Source organism: Crocodylus siamensis, chromosome 6, assembly GCF_052110815.1.
Source record: "Crocodylus siamensis isolate JL-2025a chromosome 6, ASM5211081v1, whole genome shotgun sequence".
NCBI lineage: Eukaryota > Metazoa > Chordata > Crocodylia > Crocodylidae > Crocodylus > Crocodylus siamensis.
Genome location: NC_143400.1, coordinates 84785158 through 84801052, shown reverse-complemented (window position 1 = coordinate 84801052; position 15895 = coordinate 84785158). Strand labels below are relative to the sequence as shown.

The 15895-nt window shown below is 40.3% G+C and overlaps 1 protein-coding gene across 6 annotated transcripts in view; it reads right to left on the bottom strand.

Moving 5' to 3' along the window:
- FNDC3B (fibronectin type III domain containing 3B) overlaps positions 1-15895 on the bottom strand; it is a 354050-nt gene that overhangs the window by 297161 nt on the left and 40994 nt on the right. For 4 of the 6 annotated variants that reach the window (XM_090051040.1, XM_090051045.1, XM_090051044.1 and 1 more), the window contains exon 2: positions 3016-3154. In XM_090051040.1, the coding sequence (XP_089907166.1) occupies positions 3016-3126 (111 nt within the window). In that variant the 5' untranslated portion in view covers positions 3127-3154. Of the gene's footprint in view, positions 1-3015; positions 3155-14296; positions 14396-15895 lie in introns of all 6 variants that reach the window. The other 2 variants (XM_090051042.1, XM_090051043.1) reach the window with 2 other exon arrangements.

The window sequence follows — 15895 nt, the reverse complement described above, 5'->3', positions numbered from 1 at the left end:
TTGTATTACTTTGGGCTTGCATACCTTTCACTGCTACATCTCCAGCTGCTTAAAGAAAAAAAATCATTGCCAGTAACCTTGCCAATCACTGCCTTTTTTAAGCCTTTGTTTAAAGTACCTTGGGGTCTGACATCAACAATTAGATGCAATATAGGATCCATCAACTTAAAATACATTAGGTACATTATTGGGAAGACTAACGGGACTGCTGACTCCAGGATGAATGTGAGCCACCAATGCGAGGAAGCGGTCAGTAAGGTTAACCGCACCTTGTTGTGCACCTATAGATGCATCATAAGCAGGTCCAGGGAGGTGATCCTTCTCCTCTGTGCGGCATTGGTCAGGCCGCAGTTGGAGTACTGTGTCCAGTTCTGGGCGCTGCACTTCAAGAAGGATGTGGCTAGAATTGAGAGGGTCCAGAGGAGGGCCACTCGCATGGTCAAGGGGCAGTGGGGCAGGCCCTACAAAGAGGGCCTGAATCTATTCCGCCTCCACCAGAAAAGGCTGAGAGGGGATATGATGGCTGTTTACAAACTCACCAGGGGACCAGCGAGAACTGGGGGAGGCTCTGTTCCCCTAGGCACCACCGAGGGTTACTAGGAATAACGGCCACAAATTGTTAGAGAGAAGGTTCAGGCTGGACATCAAGAGACATTACTTTACAGTTAAGGCTTCCAGGCTCTGGAACCGGCTCCCAAGTGAGGTACTGTCTCCTACGTTGGGGGTCTTCAAGAGGAGGCTGGACAGATATTTGGCTGGGGTGATATGACCCTGGCACTCGTTCCTGCCCGGGGCACAGGGTCAGACCTGATAATCTGTTTAGGTCCCTTCCGATCCTAAGCACTACGATACTGGTCTGATATCCTGCATCTTCCTTCATTCTTTTTAGCCATGGGCAAGGCGCCAACTAAGACGACTGGCAAGCTCCTCCTCTACATGGACACATTTTAAAGAGTGTTGGCAGTCCCGGATACTACTAACCAGAAGGTGCCGACAAACCATTATGCACCCAGTAAACTGGAAAAAAAAAAAATGGGATTACTTTATGGTTTTCTTTCTCCAGGAGTTACTTCTCTTTCCCATACACTCCGCTCACGTAATTCTGCAGGGTCCTATTCTGTCACCCTGCACACCCTGGAGGGGAGACTGAGAGACTTACTGGACCATTTTACACACAGTAGGCTCATTTTTCAGCACGTTCCCCATCACCACAGGAATTCAGATGGGGCAATCATCTTTGCTCTGAATTTCTAGCGAAGACTAAGATTTGAATATTAATCAATCATGACTCAATCTATCCAAGACAGACTCCAGTAAGCAGAAGAAACATTGCAAGCAGTTGGTAAGGATGAGGTCAGCCTCATCCCCTTCCCTATTTAGAATGAATATAAGTACCCTTTATTAAGAAGGAAGAATCATTACACTGAAGATACCAAGTAAAATTCAAAGGGTGCTCTTAATTTGGAAGAGAGATGTCTCACTAAATATTTTGAAAGAAGAAAAAAAAAAACCACATAAAAATTAATTTCTCTCTCATCTCCAATCCAAACTTTCTGATGTATGCTAAGGGACATTTACAAAGGCTAAGGTAATTTTTGCCATATTCAGATAACAAAATAAGTAAGTAATTAGTTCAGTCATTTCATTCAGAAACCACATTTTAAAAAAATGTGGAAGTGAACTGAGTCCAGAGAACAGAGTGAAAAGATCATGTGGGGAGGAGATTAAAAGAAAGACCATAGTGAAAAGTAGTCCAGGGGAGACATGTGTTCCAACTACAACAGATAAAAGTTCAGGATACATTTTTTAACTCAAGCCTGGTCCCATAAATGTCTCTTTCACCCAATTTCTAGCAGAGACTAAGGTTCGAATAAACACCAGTCAACCATGACTCAACCTATTCAAGACAGACTCCATAAGTAACTCGATTCATGAACATAATACCACATAATTCTGTTCAGGCCAAGCAAGACAAAAACTAGAAGGACTTACCTCAGGAAATATTACTTAAAAAAGAAAAAGGGGGTAGGGGGTGTGAACAGAAGAGCAACTGGAGATTATGGATTCATCACCAGTGAAGACGTACAAGGTTAAATTAGATGCCCACTACTTATGATGACAGCAGGAATACTTTATTATTTCCAAATGCAGATGGTATGATAAAACATACTGGAAGTTCCAACCTGAATAATTATGATTTCCAGAGATGCAAAGGATATATTTAAGGAAAAATATACTGATAAAGCATAACAGCACTATAAAAGAAAAGGAGACAGAAAAAAAAAGAAAAACATGGCGCTCTCTCCTTTTCTTAAGTTATCTATACACCAAATACAGCACTAGAGTGTTTAAATGAAAAAGGGAGAAAAACCCCACACCTTTGAAGTAAACCAGCATGGTAGCTTGACACCTGCACAATCCAATACCATACTTAAAAGCCACTTCTAAACAAGGTTAAGAGGCTTAGGGTAAGGTAGGAGCTCTTCATCCCAGGGCTATCATAGCCTAAAACAGGGGTGGTCAACCTATAGCACAAGTGCTAGAAGTGACACAGGCAGCCTCTATGACAACAGATCAGGGAGAGGACAAGCAGCACAGTGGGAGATGGGTCAGAAAGCAGACAGCAGAGCAGCAGATCAAACAGGATGCACAAAGCAAAGCAGGAAATTGGGCAGGGAGCACAGAACAGGGAGCAGAAAACAGAGCACGTGACTGGGCAAAGGAAGAAGATCAAATGGCACTCACAGACTGTGCAGCAACTTATGGTATGCCTGCCAAAAAGGCTGTATCCAGTGGCCTAAAACAACGAGGAGGGGGAATGCGGGGGAGAGGGGGGAGGCAAGTCAGGACTTCCCCCCCACCCCCTTCTGGCTTTTGCTGTCTGCCTCTACCCTGCAGGTAGGGTAGCATGGTGTGCAGTAATTGTAACCAAAAAAACATGCTCATGTTCCCAAATGCTGCTTTGTGGCCCACTGACAGGTCATTCAGTATTCTCTTTCCATACAGCTTACTGACCTGCTGCGATCCGTCTCCATTCACTATGTGAGGCATCATCGCTACCTCGCCATTCAGCAATGGTGGCAGTTCCAGCGGGATTTGGTCGGTCATCATCATTGTGACATACATTCATGGAGAATTTTCCTCAACCGGCTTCCTGCAACAAAGACATTTCATTGTTTAATAACCACCTCAAAATCCATTTGTTCTTCACAAAGGTAATAATACCCTGCCCGCTAACTCTATTTAAGAAAGTAAAAGTTGAAGATTGAGGAACACTGAATGCATCATTAATAACTGTCAGATCAAGATTATGGATAAATCTGTTTTTCATGTAACAGGTCAGAATTAGCACCATAGCGCTAATTTTATTTTTACACACACAGGACATCAGTCTTCACTCTTCCCATAATGTTTTCCAAGAATAAAATCCATGAGCTAAAGCTTTCATACCCATGTTACAGCAGGATCTGCTTAGAATTTAGTCTGTAACACAAATGCTTTCTTCATACAGTAGTTCTTGGAACCAGTATCCTTTGAATATTTAATATTTGTAATAGATGCTATTACTCTTGACATCCAAGGCACAAGCCAAGTGGTATTAATCCTTAATAGCATGTCTACAGACAACCCGCATTTTTGTAAGCGCATTTAAAAATCCAATTTCAGGAGTCCCCAGTTATTCACAGTACAAGCCATCAGAATGCTCCTTACTCAGAAAACAAACCTGCAAGCAAAAAATTGGAGCATGATGGAAGACATCACTTAAGAATCTATAATGAAACATAGACCACTTTCACAGTAACCCCACCCCCTAGCAGCTAATTACCTGAAGTGTTATATAAGCCTTGCTAAAATGAAGAGGAGAGCACTTTGTAAAAACAAGTCTTATAATTCAGTGTTAATAGTACCATCAAGCTGTTTTATGAGGCAATAATCCAGTTTCTTAATGAATAAACTACAGGACCTAATGTCAAGTAGTTTATCCTAACAAAGACAGCCGATTTTTGCACAAAACCCCAAATAAAAAAGCCGCATGCTGACTAAATAACAATTTATCCACTCACAATCATTCATGAGTATTTTGGGATCCTCTGGCATAAAAGGTACCACGTGAGACAGTAGTGGAATTTCGGGAGAAAACCAAGAAGTAGCAACAACCAGGTAAGGGGCACACACAATACCAAAGAAGTGTCCAGAGGGGAATTTTTGGCAAAGAACAACAGGGCAAACCCTATTTGTGTGGAAAAAGTGTGGTGGGATCTAATATTTGTGTGCAACAGGCAGGACTTTGCTCTTTAAAGTCAGGGCCAGAAGAGCCATAAAAGAGAACTGCATGGAATTCAGTTTATATATTATGAGGGGTGAGAGTCTGATGAAACCATTCCAGGATTAGACACTCTGGTTCCACGGAGTCTATATACTGCAAACCTGATACTCAGTCCACTAAGGCATCCCCACCCCTCATGATGCAAGTGTTTAAATTTAGATTTTTAAGAGACAAATTTGAACTGTAGACAGACAAAAAACACTGATTTATACCCCCTCCATCCTTGTTGACTTATCTATTTAGGATTTCTTGAAAATGAGCCCATCGAGAGCTCACTATTCTGCAAGTAACTAAATTGGAATATAATAAATCTGAATAAAAAAAAAGAGAGACCATAAGTGAGCAATCTGATTAGCTCGGAAAACTCACTTGGGTAATAACAATAACCACAGTTCCCAAATACTATTTAGTTTCAACTCTTCATTCTTGTTGCATCAAGCACCTTTATATGTACAGGAAGCAATGTTTAACCAAACTATGCATCTAACCCTTGAACCTGTCAGGCTTACCCTTATCACCCTCATCAGTCAGGACATCTACACAGACTCTGACAGCTTGTGCCAGATCTAGCTTGAATCGCATACCTCCCTCTAATGCTATCATTAGCCTGAAAAATATCATTTTTCTAATTGTTGCTCGACCTAGATATAAATAGAGAGCCTCTACTTCCATCAATTTTTAAATGACAGGACTCTTCTCCTTTCACTTGAGGCATAATTATAGGACACATTTTCAGCAAGTCGGAAAAGGAGCATAGCTTAAATGACAAACAGCAACTAGCAAGTGACTGAACTCTGCACCCACTTCTGTAAGTTTGGCCCTAAACCAAGTGCTTAGCCATACAGAACTCAACCTTGATGTACATCTAATACTACAGAAACCCCAGAACATTTGGCTACCTCTTCAGCTTACAGATGTCTACCCTCTGATTTAAGGAGATTAAAGCTCCCAGCTTATATTCACCCCCTTGCCCTTCTACACTTGGTGGCTATTGAAATTTGCCTAAAATGCCCACGCTAATTCATCAGTCACTTTTTTTGGAGGTTTGTTACTCGAGTCTTGTAATATTAAAGCATCAACTCCTATAGTCACACAAGCATCTCATCTTTCTTTTATAGAAAAAAAACACTCTTGGTTTTGGAGAGAAAGTGTTTTTCAAAACAACTTCCAAAGATGATTCTAGCCGCTTCCAATGACAGTGGATTAATTCAGGCAAAGGTCTGCAGTGACCTTGCAAAGTCTTCAATCTTACAGAAGGGAGAACTTCACAAAACCAAAGCCTTCTCTTGCTTTTATGGGTAATCCAAGCTAGAGCACACATGTCCTCAATTCATTCCTGGCCTACTTCTCTAACTTCATTAAGGAAATTTGAAAGGATTGCAAGGCTGACAAAAGCCATTATAAACACATTAAAAGTACATAAACCAATAAATGACACATTCATCCAGTCTGAACCTAGATGTTTGAACTTCAATTTATATTCAGTTTAAAAAAAAAAAATATGGCAATGCCAATTTTTTTCCTTTTGAGGGAAAAAATGTAGGCTGTAGCTGAAGCTATATTTTTCCATAGTAATATTCCCAGTTCAGACACAACACACCAATATGCTGAGATTTATTTGCTGTATGCCATTCAAGTTTTGCAGTTACATTCTTTTTACTGTATTAACAATTTCTGACTCTGGTCATGTTTATACTTATTCTTTTTAAGAAAAGCTCTCTCATTTTGCTGCTACTGGCATCAGTGAAGGACACAGTAGTATTGACATAGTTGGTCACTGGCATTTTTTTTTAACAGTGTGCACTGTAGACCTACTATGTGCATGGTTACATGGGATGGTGTTAAAAGCCACTAAAACAAACTTTTCAGGTACTAAGCCCCTAGAACCAGTTTCAGAGACTAATCCCTCACTCATTCTTCAACTGCAGTATTTTTGCAAATATAAATTAGAGAAAACGAAGTATCACATCCTTTGACACTCTTCCCCTTCTCCCTCCTTCCCCCCCCACCCCACAAAAAAACAAAAACAAAAAATCAAAAGCTGGGATGAAACAGTTCCTCATACATAAATTAGTTCTGTTCATTTGACTGACATGCACTGTTTTAGTAGGGGAGCCCTGCAACCCCTTCTCTCTCCAAGAACCAAGTAAATTTCCCACTGGGAAAACACCACCCAAGGAAACAGAACAAATTTAGACTGGAGAACCTCACTTCAGTGAATAAAATACGAACGGCATGATACTAACCTAGCACTTGACTCAAACAAAACCCCTAATATTTTTCAGGTACCAAGAAACTGACTTTTTCCCCCTCCATGTGTCTATTCCTTGCTTTTGGCTGTAACAGGACACAGAAATGCCAGTGTTCAACAAGAGTGGTTGTTGCATTTTCAGTCTAGCTACATCCAGAAAATACTGGAAATTTCTTCAGATTTCCAAGCCAGATTCTAGATCAAAGACAGGTATAAAGCTTCCCTGATTTTAGATGCTTCATTATCACCCAAACCAAACTTTTCAATATTTGCCAGTCACTTCCAAATCTGATCTTCAGCTTTGTAATACTTGGTGAGCTGTAGGACATTTGTAAGATGATGTTCCTAAGTTCTTAAATTAGTTCAATGTGTGAATTAGTAATACATAAATTAGTTCAATATGGCAAGAGATGAAAAAGTTAAAAACAAGGAAGAACAAAGTTTAGCCATCTAAAACAAGTTTCCATGTATAGAAAATTAACATGACCCATTGTGTTAAGTCGGTTATCCCCAAATTCCAAGAAGAGTTTAAACCACATTGGGATAAGCCGGGCCATCTAACTTTTCCTAGGTTTCTGACTACACTTCTCATTACAGTAGAAGTCAAAAACATTCCCCTTTCTCCCCCCTCCCGTTATGTAAAAGGTACAAGGCAGAGAAGTCATAACTAATGAGCTTCTTCCAGCTAATACAGGCCACATTTCAAACAGAGTCTGGCAAAGTGACAGTATTTCTCAATATTTAGCTTCAACTCTTTTTCATAAAGGTTAATTTTTCATTCAGCTGTAACAGACTACTCAAAGTTACTAAATAAGAATTCTTACTTTTAATGAAAATCATTTAAAGTATAATGTTACTAAACCACAACAATGACATCTTGTATATGTACATCTCTATCAAAAAAAAAAAAAATCAGTATAAAAAAGAAAAATTCAATGCTTTAAGGTTATGGCATCTTACCCTTTCAAGTACATACACTGCACAATCAGCCAAGTCTTAAGTGTACAAGAGTCTTTGACTAGTACTAATCAAAAAGTTTCCGGCAACAAAATGGTACTTCATAAAAAGGACAAGTTTGTATCTACCTAGTAACCTGACCATTTCACTTCAGCCAGGCTTGCAGAAGGTTATCCACATCACCATTAGACTCCTTAACAACCATCAATTTCCTATGTTCCCAGTTGTTTATGAATAAGACTTCAGGAAAAGAGAAAACTTACAAGTTTACCTCCATGAAAACATTTAGTGCTTATATGAACACTCTTACATCTTGAGGCCTTTACAAATGTCATTTAATTAGTTTGTATGGTATCCCTGGGAAACAGATAAATAAGTGTTATAGTAACATTACAGCTGGAGAAATAGTAACAAATAAGCTAAGAGACTTACCCATGGCCACCCGGCAAGACAAAGCGGAAGTCAAGACTGACTCCCAGTCATGTCCTCAGTAAGTGAACATTTCTCAAACGAGGGTAAAAGAGGGATGAGACAGAAAAGGCTGAGGAGAGACTTTGATTTTACCAGGCTACCCATGAATGTGCTAATCACATATCAGGGGCAAGCAACCTAAGATCCATGGGCCAGATCCTGCCTATGAAGGGATTCATGCAGCTCACAAGGCAAGAGCAGCAGTGGCAATTAATGGCAAAGGGCAGGTAGGGAAACCCAAAGTGGCAGCGGTGAAGCCGTGTCTCAAGATGCAGTTGCCCTGGTACTGAGCTCCCTTGATTCAACCTCAAAACCTTAAAAAAAAAAAAAAAGAAAACGATTGCAGCTGAAGTCAGAGGAATGTTATGTGGCCAACTTCACTGCAGCAGGGCATAAACTCCAAAAGCTTGGAAAACGCTGCACTAGATCAGTCCGTCTCTCCAAATACCAAAAGAGATTAAGATTGTACTTCATTAGCACTTACACTGCAGCAAAAAATGAAGAGGACGATTGTTTCCAGACAATTACTTTTAACATACAGGGGTTTTGAACAACCAATTTTTAAAATGTTAAAAAAAAAGATCTCAACACAGAATCACAATTACCCTGGATCTCCCACACAAAAGAATTAATTTTATCCACAGGTTTCTACAACAAATGCTTGAGGGGCCTCTCAAAGTCACCTCTACCCTTTCACTCAAAGATAACAGTTATCTTGAAAAAAAAGATAATTCAGTTGACTCGCATGTCAAGTTCAGACACTGGAAATTAAACTGCACTTCCTGACCCACCTGGAGATGCAGTTAAGTAGCTTCCAGCAAGTCTTCAGCATAGAAAAATGTCAGCGGAATATTACCTCAAGTTAAAACAACTTTATCATAAAAGTCAAATAAATTTACTATAAAAACCCGAGCAGGGAAATATCTGCTTGGCTTCGAGTGGGAACGTATATGTTTTAATACACATGAGCTACGATACACACCTTTCCCACCCCGGCAACCCCCAGCATCCTTTACAAAAAGACTTACCTGTCATCCTCCTAGCTTGCTCAGTGCCAATATCTACCCAAAAGAGAACGCAAAAATATTTGGCAAATAGGAGAGAAAAGTAGGGGTGTAGCACCACAAGCTGCTAAGCACCTACACAGTTCCCAAGAGACCAAACTTTGAAAGGTCTCAGCTCTTGCCACAACATTTGGTCCATACATCAAACCACAAACGCTCGCAGCTCAGAGGTACAGGTCTACAGGACATACCACTGAAAAGAGTAGTGGCTAATATGGCCTTGTGGACAGCAGGCTCCAAAATGACTAGCACTGAACTACTTCTACCTACTTGCAGTTAAGGATGGAAATAAGGGACAGAGGGAAATAAGGGGGGAAAACACATATTTCACTGTCTTACGCTGAGCCGGCAGGGCACAGTAGTCTTCCACGAAAAGGAATGTTCCCGGTACGATTTCCTAGGCTTCCGGAAAGCATGTCAGTATCAGCTCTTTTAAATGCCTATGTACTGGTGTTAAAATGATTTTGTCTCACTAATTTGACAAGGCAGAAACCCCACCTGGTAAAAAGTTAGTACTTGTCAGCCGAGATGATTTTTAACTGCCTCTGCTGAAGTACGAAAACCTCCGAGTTATTTCTGCTTCTTCTCTGCAGGCCTGGTATATTAGCAAAGTGTGCTGCAAGCCTCCATCAATGAATACCGCTTTTCAGACACGCTTATTTAAAAGTATTTCACAAAAATACCTAAATTAAAACTAGCACTGTGCGATATTTCTATTCCACAGGCTCAGTGGACTCCAGCTCAGCAGCAAATACAGCTGTACCCAAGAAAACTGCTTGCCATGGCCTGCCACTTGAATGCAAAAAGGAGTGGTGATAATTGTTCATGTAGAAAAAGCCTCTCGAGACATGAGCAGTACCTGGAGGTATGCACACAGCTGGTTGGTCAGGGTACAAATAGTCTGGAATTTGTCTTCTTGTCTGATGTGTGTTCATTAGCCCAGTTAAAAATCACATCCGTCTGAAAAAGTACTTAAAACCTAAAAGCATTCTTTCTGTGTCTAATTGCAAACATGGTAGGTTAAACTGAAAGCATCCAAAAACATACAGTGATATTTGTAACAAAACTCCCAATTAATATTTTTAAGTTGCATTTTTAAGATTTAAAAGGATAAGGCACAGAATGCCCATCTGGAAAAGAAAACTAGCAACTGCCATTGTTCTTCAAAAGACTATCAATAGCTTCTTTTCTCTTCACTAACAGGAGTAACTGAAACACGCACGTTTATCCTGTCCAAACTGCTCAGCAGAAAACACAAATAGATGGAAACGAGAGTTGAAAGATGTACAAAAACAATAAATTGTAATATACCATTGAAATCTTAAAGATAAGCGTGCCAAAGCCGAGTCTGTCAAAAGAACAAGTTTAGAAACACAAGACCCTGCTAAAAGGATCAAAAGAATTTATACTGCTGAGTCAATTAGGCACACTAGAAAATCCCATGCTAAAAGACTGTTCTAAGCAGTGGGGTTGCATTCACCTAAATAAAGAATTAGACTTATTGTCTTTATTATTCATGCAACATGCATTTCTGCATTTCAGAAACAATAATTTCCAGTCCAATCTTATCCCAAAGAATACCCGTGTTCACTACAATATGGGATACAGCAGAAGCTTGACCCAAGAACAGCTTCATCTTTGGTCTGGCCAAGTGGCAGAATCTGGCTTTAAAATTCTACAGCTTTGGCCCATCTTTGACTGGGAAACTGACCATCTTTTAGCTCTGGGAAAGGCATTTTAACTTAGCTAGACTCGTCCATATGTAACAAATACAAAAAAACTTTTCTAACTCAGGGTAACCCAAGTACAAACTTCAGAAAAGCATCATTTTTGCAATTCTGGTTTCATTCACTGAACAGTTAGAAGAGAACCTCACATTTGATTAACATCTCCTGTGGGGAAAGGAAGCCTCAAGAACATCCAACACGTTGCTAACTAGCTGCAAACATCATGACTTAAACAGCACATCAGAAGAGAATTTTAGGAATGAAGAGATTAGGTTAAATACCTTATACAGGAGTGTCCTATTTCATGGGGCAAGTAAAACTAATCAATGTACGATACCTCTGATGAAATACCAGAACAAAGTCAGCAGGCACACACAAAGGAGTCTTTAACTATCAAAGGAATGTACCACTCCACTGGTTTTTTCCATGCTGCTTTCTATTGTCCAGAGAGAAACCTGTGCAATTTCTTGGAAAACTAGCCAACATTCCTCCCAAAGGGTATAGTGCTCTAATAATATTAAACGTGCCCCAAAGGGAGGTGAACTCAGATAAGACACAATACCAGCAAATGCATTCAAGTGAATCACCAGGAGTGAATTTGGCCTAATAAATTCATTTAAGACTCATATTAAGAACACCTGAACAGAACATCAGTGAACACCAGTTCAAAGCCTTGTCAAAAAGATGGTATTAGAGCTAAATTAACCTGCTCAGGGGGAGTTTTAAAAAACCTCAAAAGACTGCCCTAGGAAAGGAAGACATTGAACAATAGGGTCCAATTAAACCAACTTTTACAGGTTTATACTCAGAGGGAAACTAGAGAGCCAATCTACAACTTTTTTCAGACAACTCTCCGCTACCATTTTACATGGATTTTACACACCCACCCTCTTTCTCCTTGCCTATTTACAAGCCTTCCTCTTCTCCAAAACAATCACATTTCCCATGTCCTTCTAATGAACACAGGCTATATCATGCTGCCTCTTTAAAATGGCAACAGGTAGAGCTCAATCAGCTTCACTTGTTTAGGACACCTTTTACACATACACTAACTGTTCACTTTAGAAAGGTAATGGCCATTCATACTGTCATAACCATAGGCAGCATTTACTTTGGAGGGTCTACACCTACCGAGTTATTATACTGAAGGTATCTTAGCCATCATGCTTCCCCCCCTCCCGTAAAAAGTGCACAGCAATCTGCACTCAGGAGCCCTGCGCTGTCAAAACCAGACCCATAAAGGCAAGAAAGAAATAGGATCATCCTAGTTTGCAGCTGGCTACCACAAGAGAAAGTACACGCTTTGCCTTCCTGCTGGCAGCACAGCTGGTGCCTACCTCCTCCTCTCTGCATGCCGGAGGGCTCTGGAAAGCTCTGTGGTTCAGAAAAACCTGGTGCCTCCCAAAGCTTTCCCAACCCTCACAAGTGCCTTAAGGGGACGGTTTGTTTCTGTGCTGTTCTGAAAGGCAGCAGTCTGTGCACAACCCCAGTAAGGACAGAACTGGGGCAAGTTACAGATTTTATACCCTGCACTTTAATATTTGCTTTTCAAACACATGCATGCGTGGCTCCCTCTCTATCTCCCTCTCCTGTTCCCCAATTTTAAAAAGCCATATAATTTGGGGGAGGAGGGGTAGTTACATGTGCTCAAACTTTGGCTTCAATCCTGTAAAGGGTTATGCACTGTAGGTAGGCTCAGTGAAATCAGCACCGCTTATAGCTAGGTATGCATAAGTCTGAAAAATCAGAACCTTAGGCAGTATATACAGAAGCAGGTTTTCTCATGTAGAGATTGAGAGATATGATGCATGTTCCATGTGGTTTACTTTTTAAAATGTACGTTTAAGATCTATAGTTAGGGTTAGTCAGCTCGTGTTCACTGATGCAGAATCCATCCCTCTATCCCCTCCCCCCAGCTTTACCTCTTGAAAAGAAAATCAGTGGGGTAAAAACAAAGGTATTTCTCATCTCTAAAATTATTATGATTTCACATTACAGCTGGTTTACATTCCCTAGGTAATCTACTATAATTACCTACATTTCAGTGCCACTGACTAAAATAGAATACCTCCTTTACCCACACAAGTTAAACTTCCCGTATGTAAACTTTCCACACAAAAGTTACACTTTCTAGCAAATAAGCAATGCAAGGTAGATATCTTTTTTTTTTTAATGCAAGTTGCTTTCAGTACACTTTTTGTTGCAACCCAGGCTCTTTACTTCAGCCATAACTGTTAACCTGACCTGTGGCAGAAGTTGTATTGACAGGGAGCAGCACATTGTATTATTGTGGGAAACCACTTCACACAAATCTCCCATTCACCCAGAGATTCAACAATGGGCACTCACATCCAGAACTCTGAGTAATCACTGGAATGGAGCACCTCTGGATGCTAGCCGGAGGAATTTAACACAGTGGGAATGTCAAACCACTGTAAATGTCATGTTCACAGGCTCTAAATGTCTGGATTTGAAGATAAAACAAAAGCAAAAGGTTTTCCAACATGGTGGGGGAGGAAAGGGAATGGAGAAATAAGAATCTCTCATCCTTCTAAGGTGCTGTGCAAAACAAAAATGTGGCAACAACTTTAAGTCTCTGAACTGAATTAGGAGCATTTAATTCTGTTTTTTAAAAATGCCCCAAAGAAAAAAGTATCTTGAAAAAAATACTCAGAAAGAAACTAGCTTTCCAAAATATATCATCTAAACTGCCGCACAGGTCCTGAATTGGGCCCTTGACTGGAAACTTATTATGATAGACCACATCTAAACCATCAATACACATCACAAGGGTAGTTTAAAAATGAATAGGAGAGTAGATTCACTAGCATATAGCTCAGCAATGCTGCAATTTCTGGTACTCAAACTAGCTTTGCTTCCCACACACCACTACACTCGGCAATATAGACACAGCGCTACTATGCACCAGAATCAGACACTCAGGCATGATCATAATATTCGCCTAGAAGCACCAGCTCGATAGCAGTCCAACAGAATAAGTTCTCTTCCTGCCCATCTAAGCTAAAATAGGGTTAGCATCTACTCTGCTTTGTAAGGCTAATTCAGTACATGTACTTGAGGCAGTGGTTTTCGACCTTTTTTTTTTCTTCATTTGCAGACGCCTAAAAAACTTTGAATCAGAGGTATGGACCCCTTTGGAAATTCTGAATAGAGGCACAGACCCATTTGAATTGTAAGCATGGGTATTCACATGCTTTTGATTTATTAGTCATCTTTTCCTGACCCCTCAGACATAGTCAGCAGACCCCCAGGGGTCTGTGACCCACAGGTTGAAAAACCAAGGCTTTACCTATCAGTGTACCCCAGAGATGCTTATTCATCAGTGAAATGTGAGGCAGAGGTAGACTGAAAGCTGTTGTCAGCAGAAAGAAATTAGCAGTGTTCTGTGGTGATAAGAAGGATGGTCAATTAGCAGACAAGTTTTGATATTAAACTAGAAACTGACTCCACTGTTTAAAAAAAAAAAATTTATACAAACCCAGCACTGTTGGTTGAAAGGCAGCCGGGTGGCACTGAGCCAGGGGAAACAGATGCTCTTCCCTCTGTGTGCCCAGTATGCATTCAGAAGTCAGCGTTCCTAATAAGTGGGAGTCACTGGTTAATAAGTGATGAATTAAGTCTTTGTAAAACGCAGATTCCTTAATATTTCAACTTGTGCATTTACAAATCAGAATTAAGACAAGCAGAACATGAAGCAGCCCTAGGTACGACACCAGCAGCAAGGAACAGGCGGCCACCACACCGTATCCCAGTCGTTTTTCACACAATGGCTTAAAAGTTCCAGAAAATGTACTGGAGCTGTGCTGCACAAACATGAAATTAACATTTCAAATCACATAATTATTCAGAAAAACAACTGTATGGTTACAGGTAAAAAGAAAAAAAATTGCATTCATTTCTTCTTTAACTTGTACTACAGTAGTGCTTGGACTCTACCTCAAGTCATCGGCCTACTGGGTAAGGCTTTGGACCACACTGAAAGGCACCGCTGCCAAAGCCTACTTCCAGTCTCAGGCTAAACCACATTTGTATTCAAAAGAAAGGCGGGAAAGGGTGCAAAGAACCGTAATAACGAAAGAGCAGAATTTAACACAGGCCATCTAGATGCACAAATAAGTGGTTGCTGGTTTGTTTATATCTGGTAACTCAAAAATGGGGCAAGGGGGACAAACAAAAATCCTAAAAAACAAGAGAAAAAAAATCTATTCTGGCCACCTACATGGCATTATCAGTTAGCAACGTTTTATATTGGCAGCACCAAGAAGAGTAGGTTTTAAGGAAAGAATTGAAGGAGGACAGGGAAAGCCTTTTATGGATTAGCTGAGGTAGAGGGATAGAGAAGCAGCATGCAAGGTCAAGTGGGCGTGATTGGCTGGCATCACTGGCAAAGCAGGAAAGGCAAAGCAAGAAACTACAAAAATATGAAGAACCTCAAAGGACAAGAAACTTGTTTGAAGGGTGATGGAGTTGCTGGAGGGAGTCAGAGGAGAGAAATCTAAGAAGTACCCTTAAGACAATAAATAGGAATCGAAAGCTGAATGGGTGTTTGTTGTTCAAATCCATCCCTAGCTTAGGTTTCACTTTATCACAATATAGCTATCCCCTCCCCTTAAACAGCTCTGCACGACCTATGTAGTTACCCAGCTCTAATAAATTCAATTAAAAGCTTTACACTAAAATTAGTCTTATGAATATTTAATCTTAAATCAATACCTTTGGGACATAGTTGTCATTTGGCTGCCTCATCATATGAATTCAAGGGAATTAATTCAATAGCAAGAGGGAAATAAACTGATTTTCTAGCTTCATGAAATTGATTTCGGTTTTTCTTCAGACACTTGGAGAAGTTCATTTTTGTATGGATACGCTAAAGACTGGGGCGCAGAAACGTGAGACTCACTGCAAAACCCCCAGATAAATCAGTTAAAATAGGTACCACTTAAAGTCAGTTTCACAGGAAGGAAACTTTGGTAGGATCTATTGTAAAGCACAGTGTTGGCTTGGGCATTGGGATGAAACCTCCAACTTAAAGGGTGTTGGTGTCACATCATCATCTGACACTCCAGTTGGTGCAGAA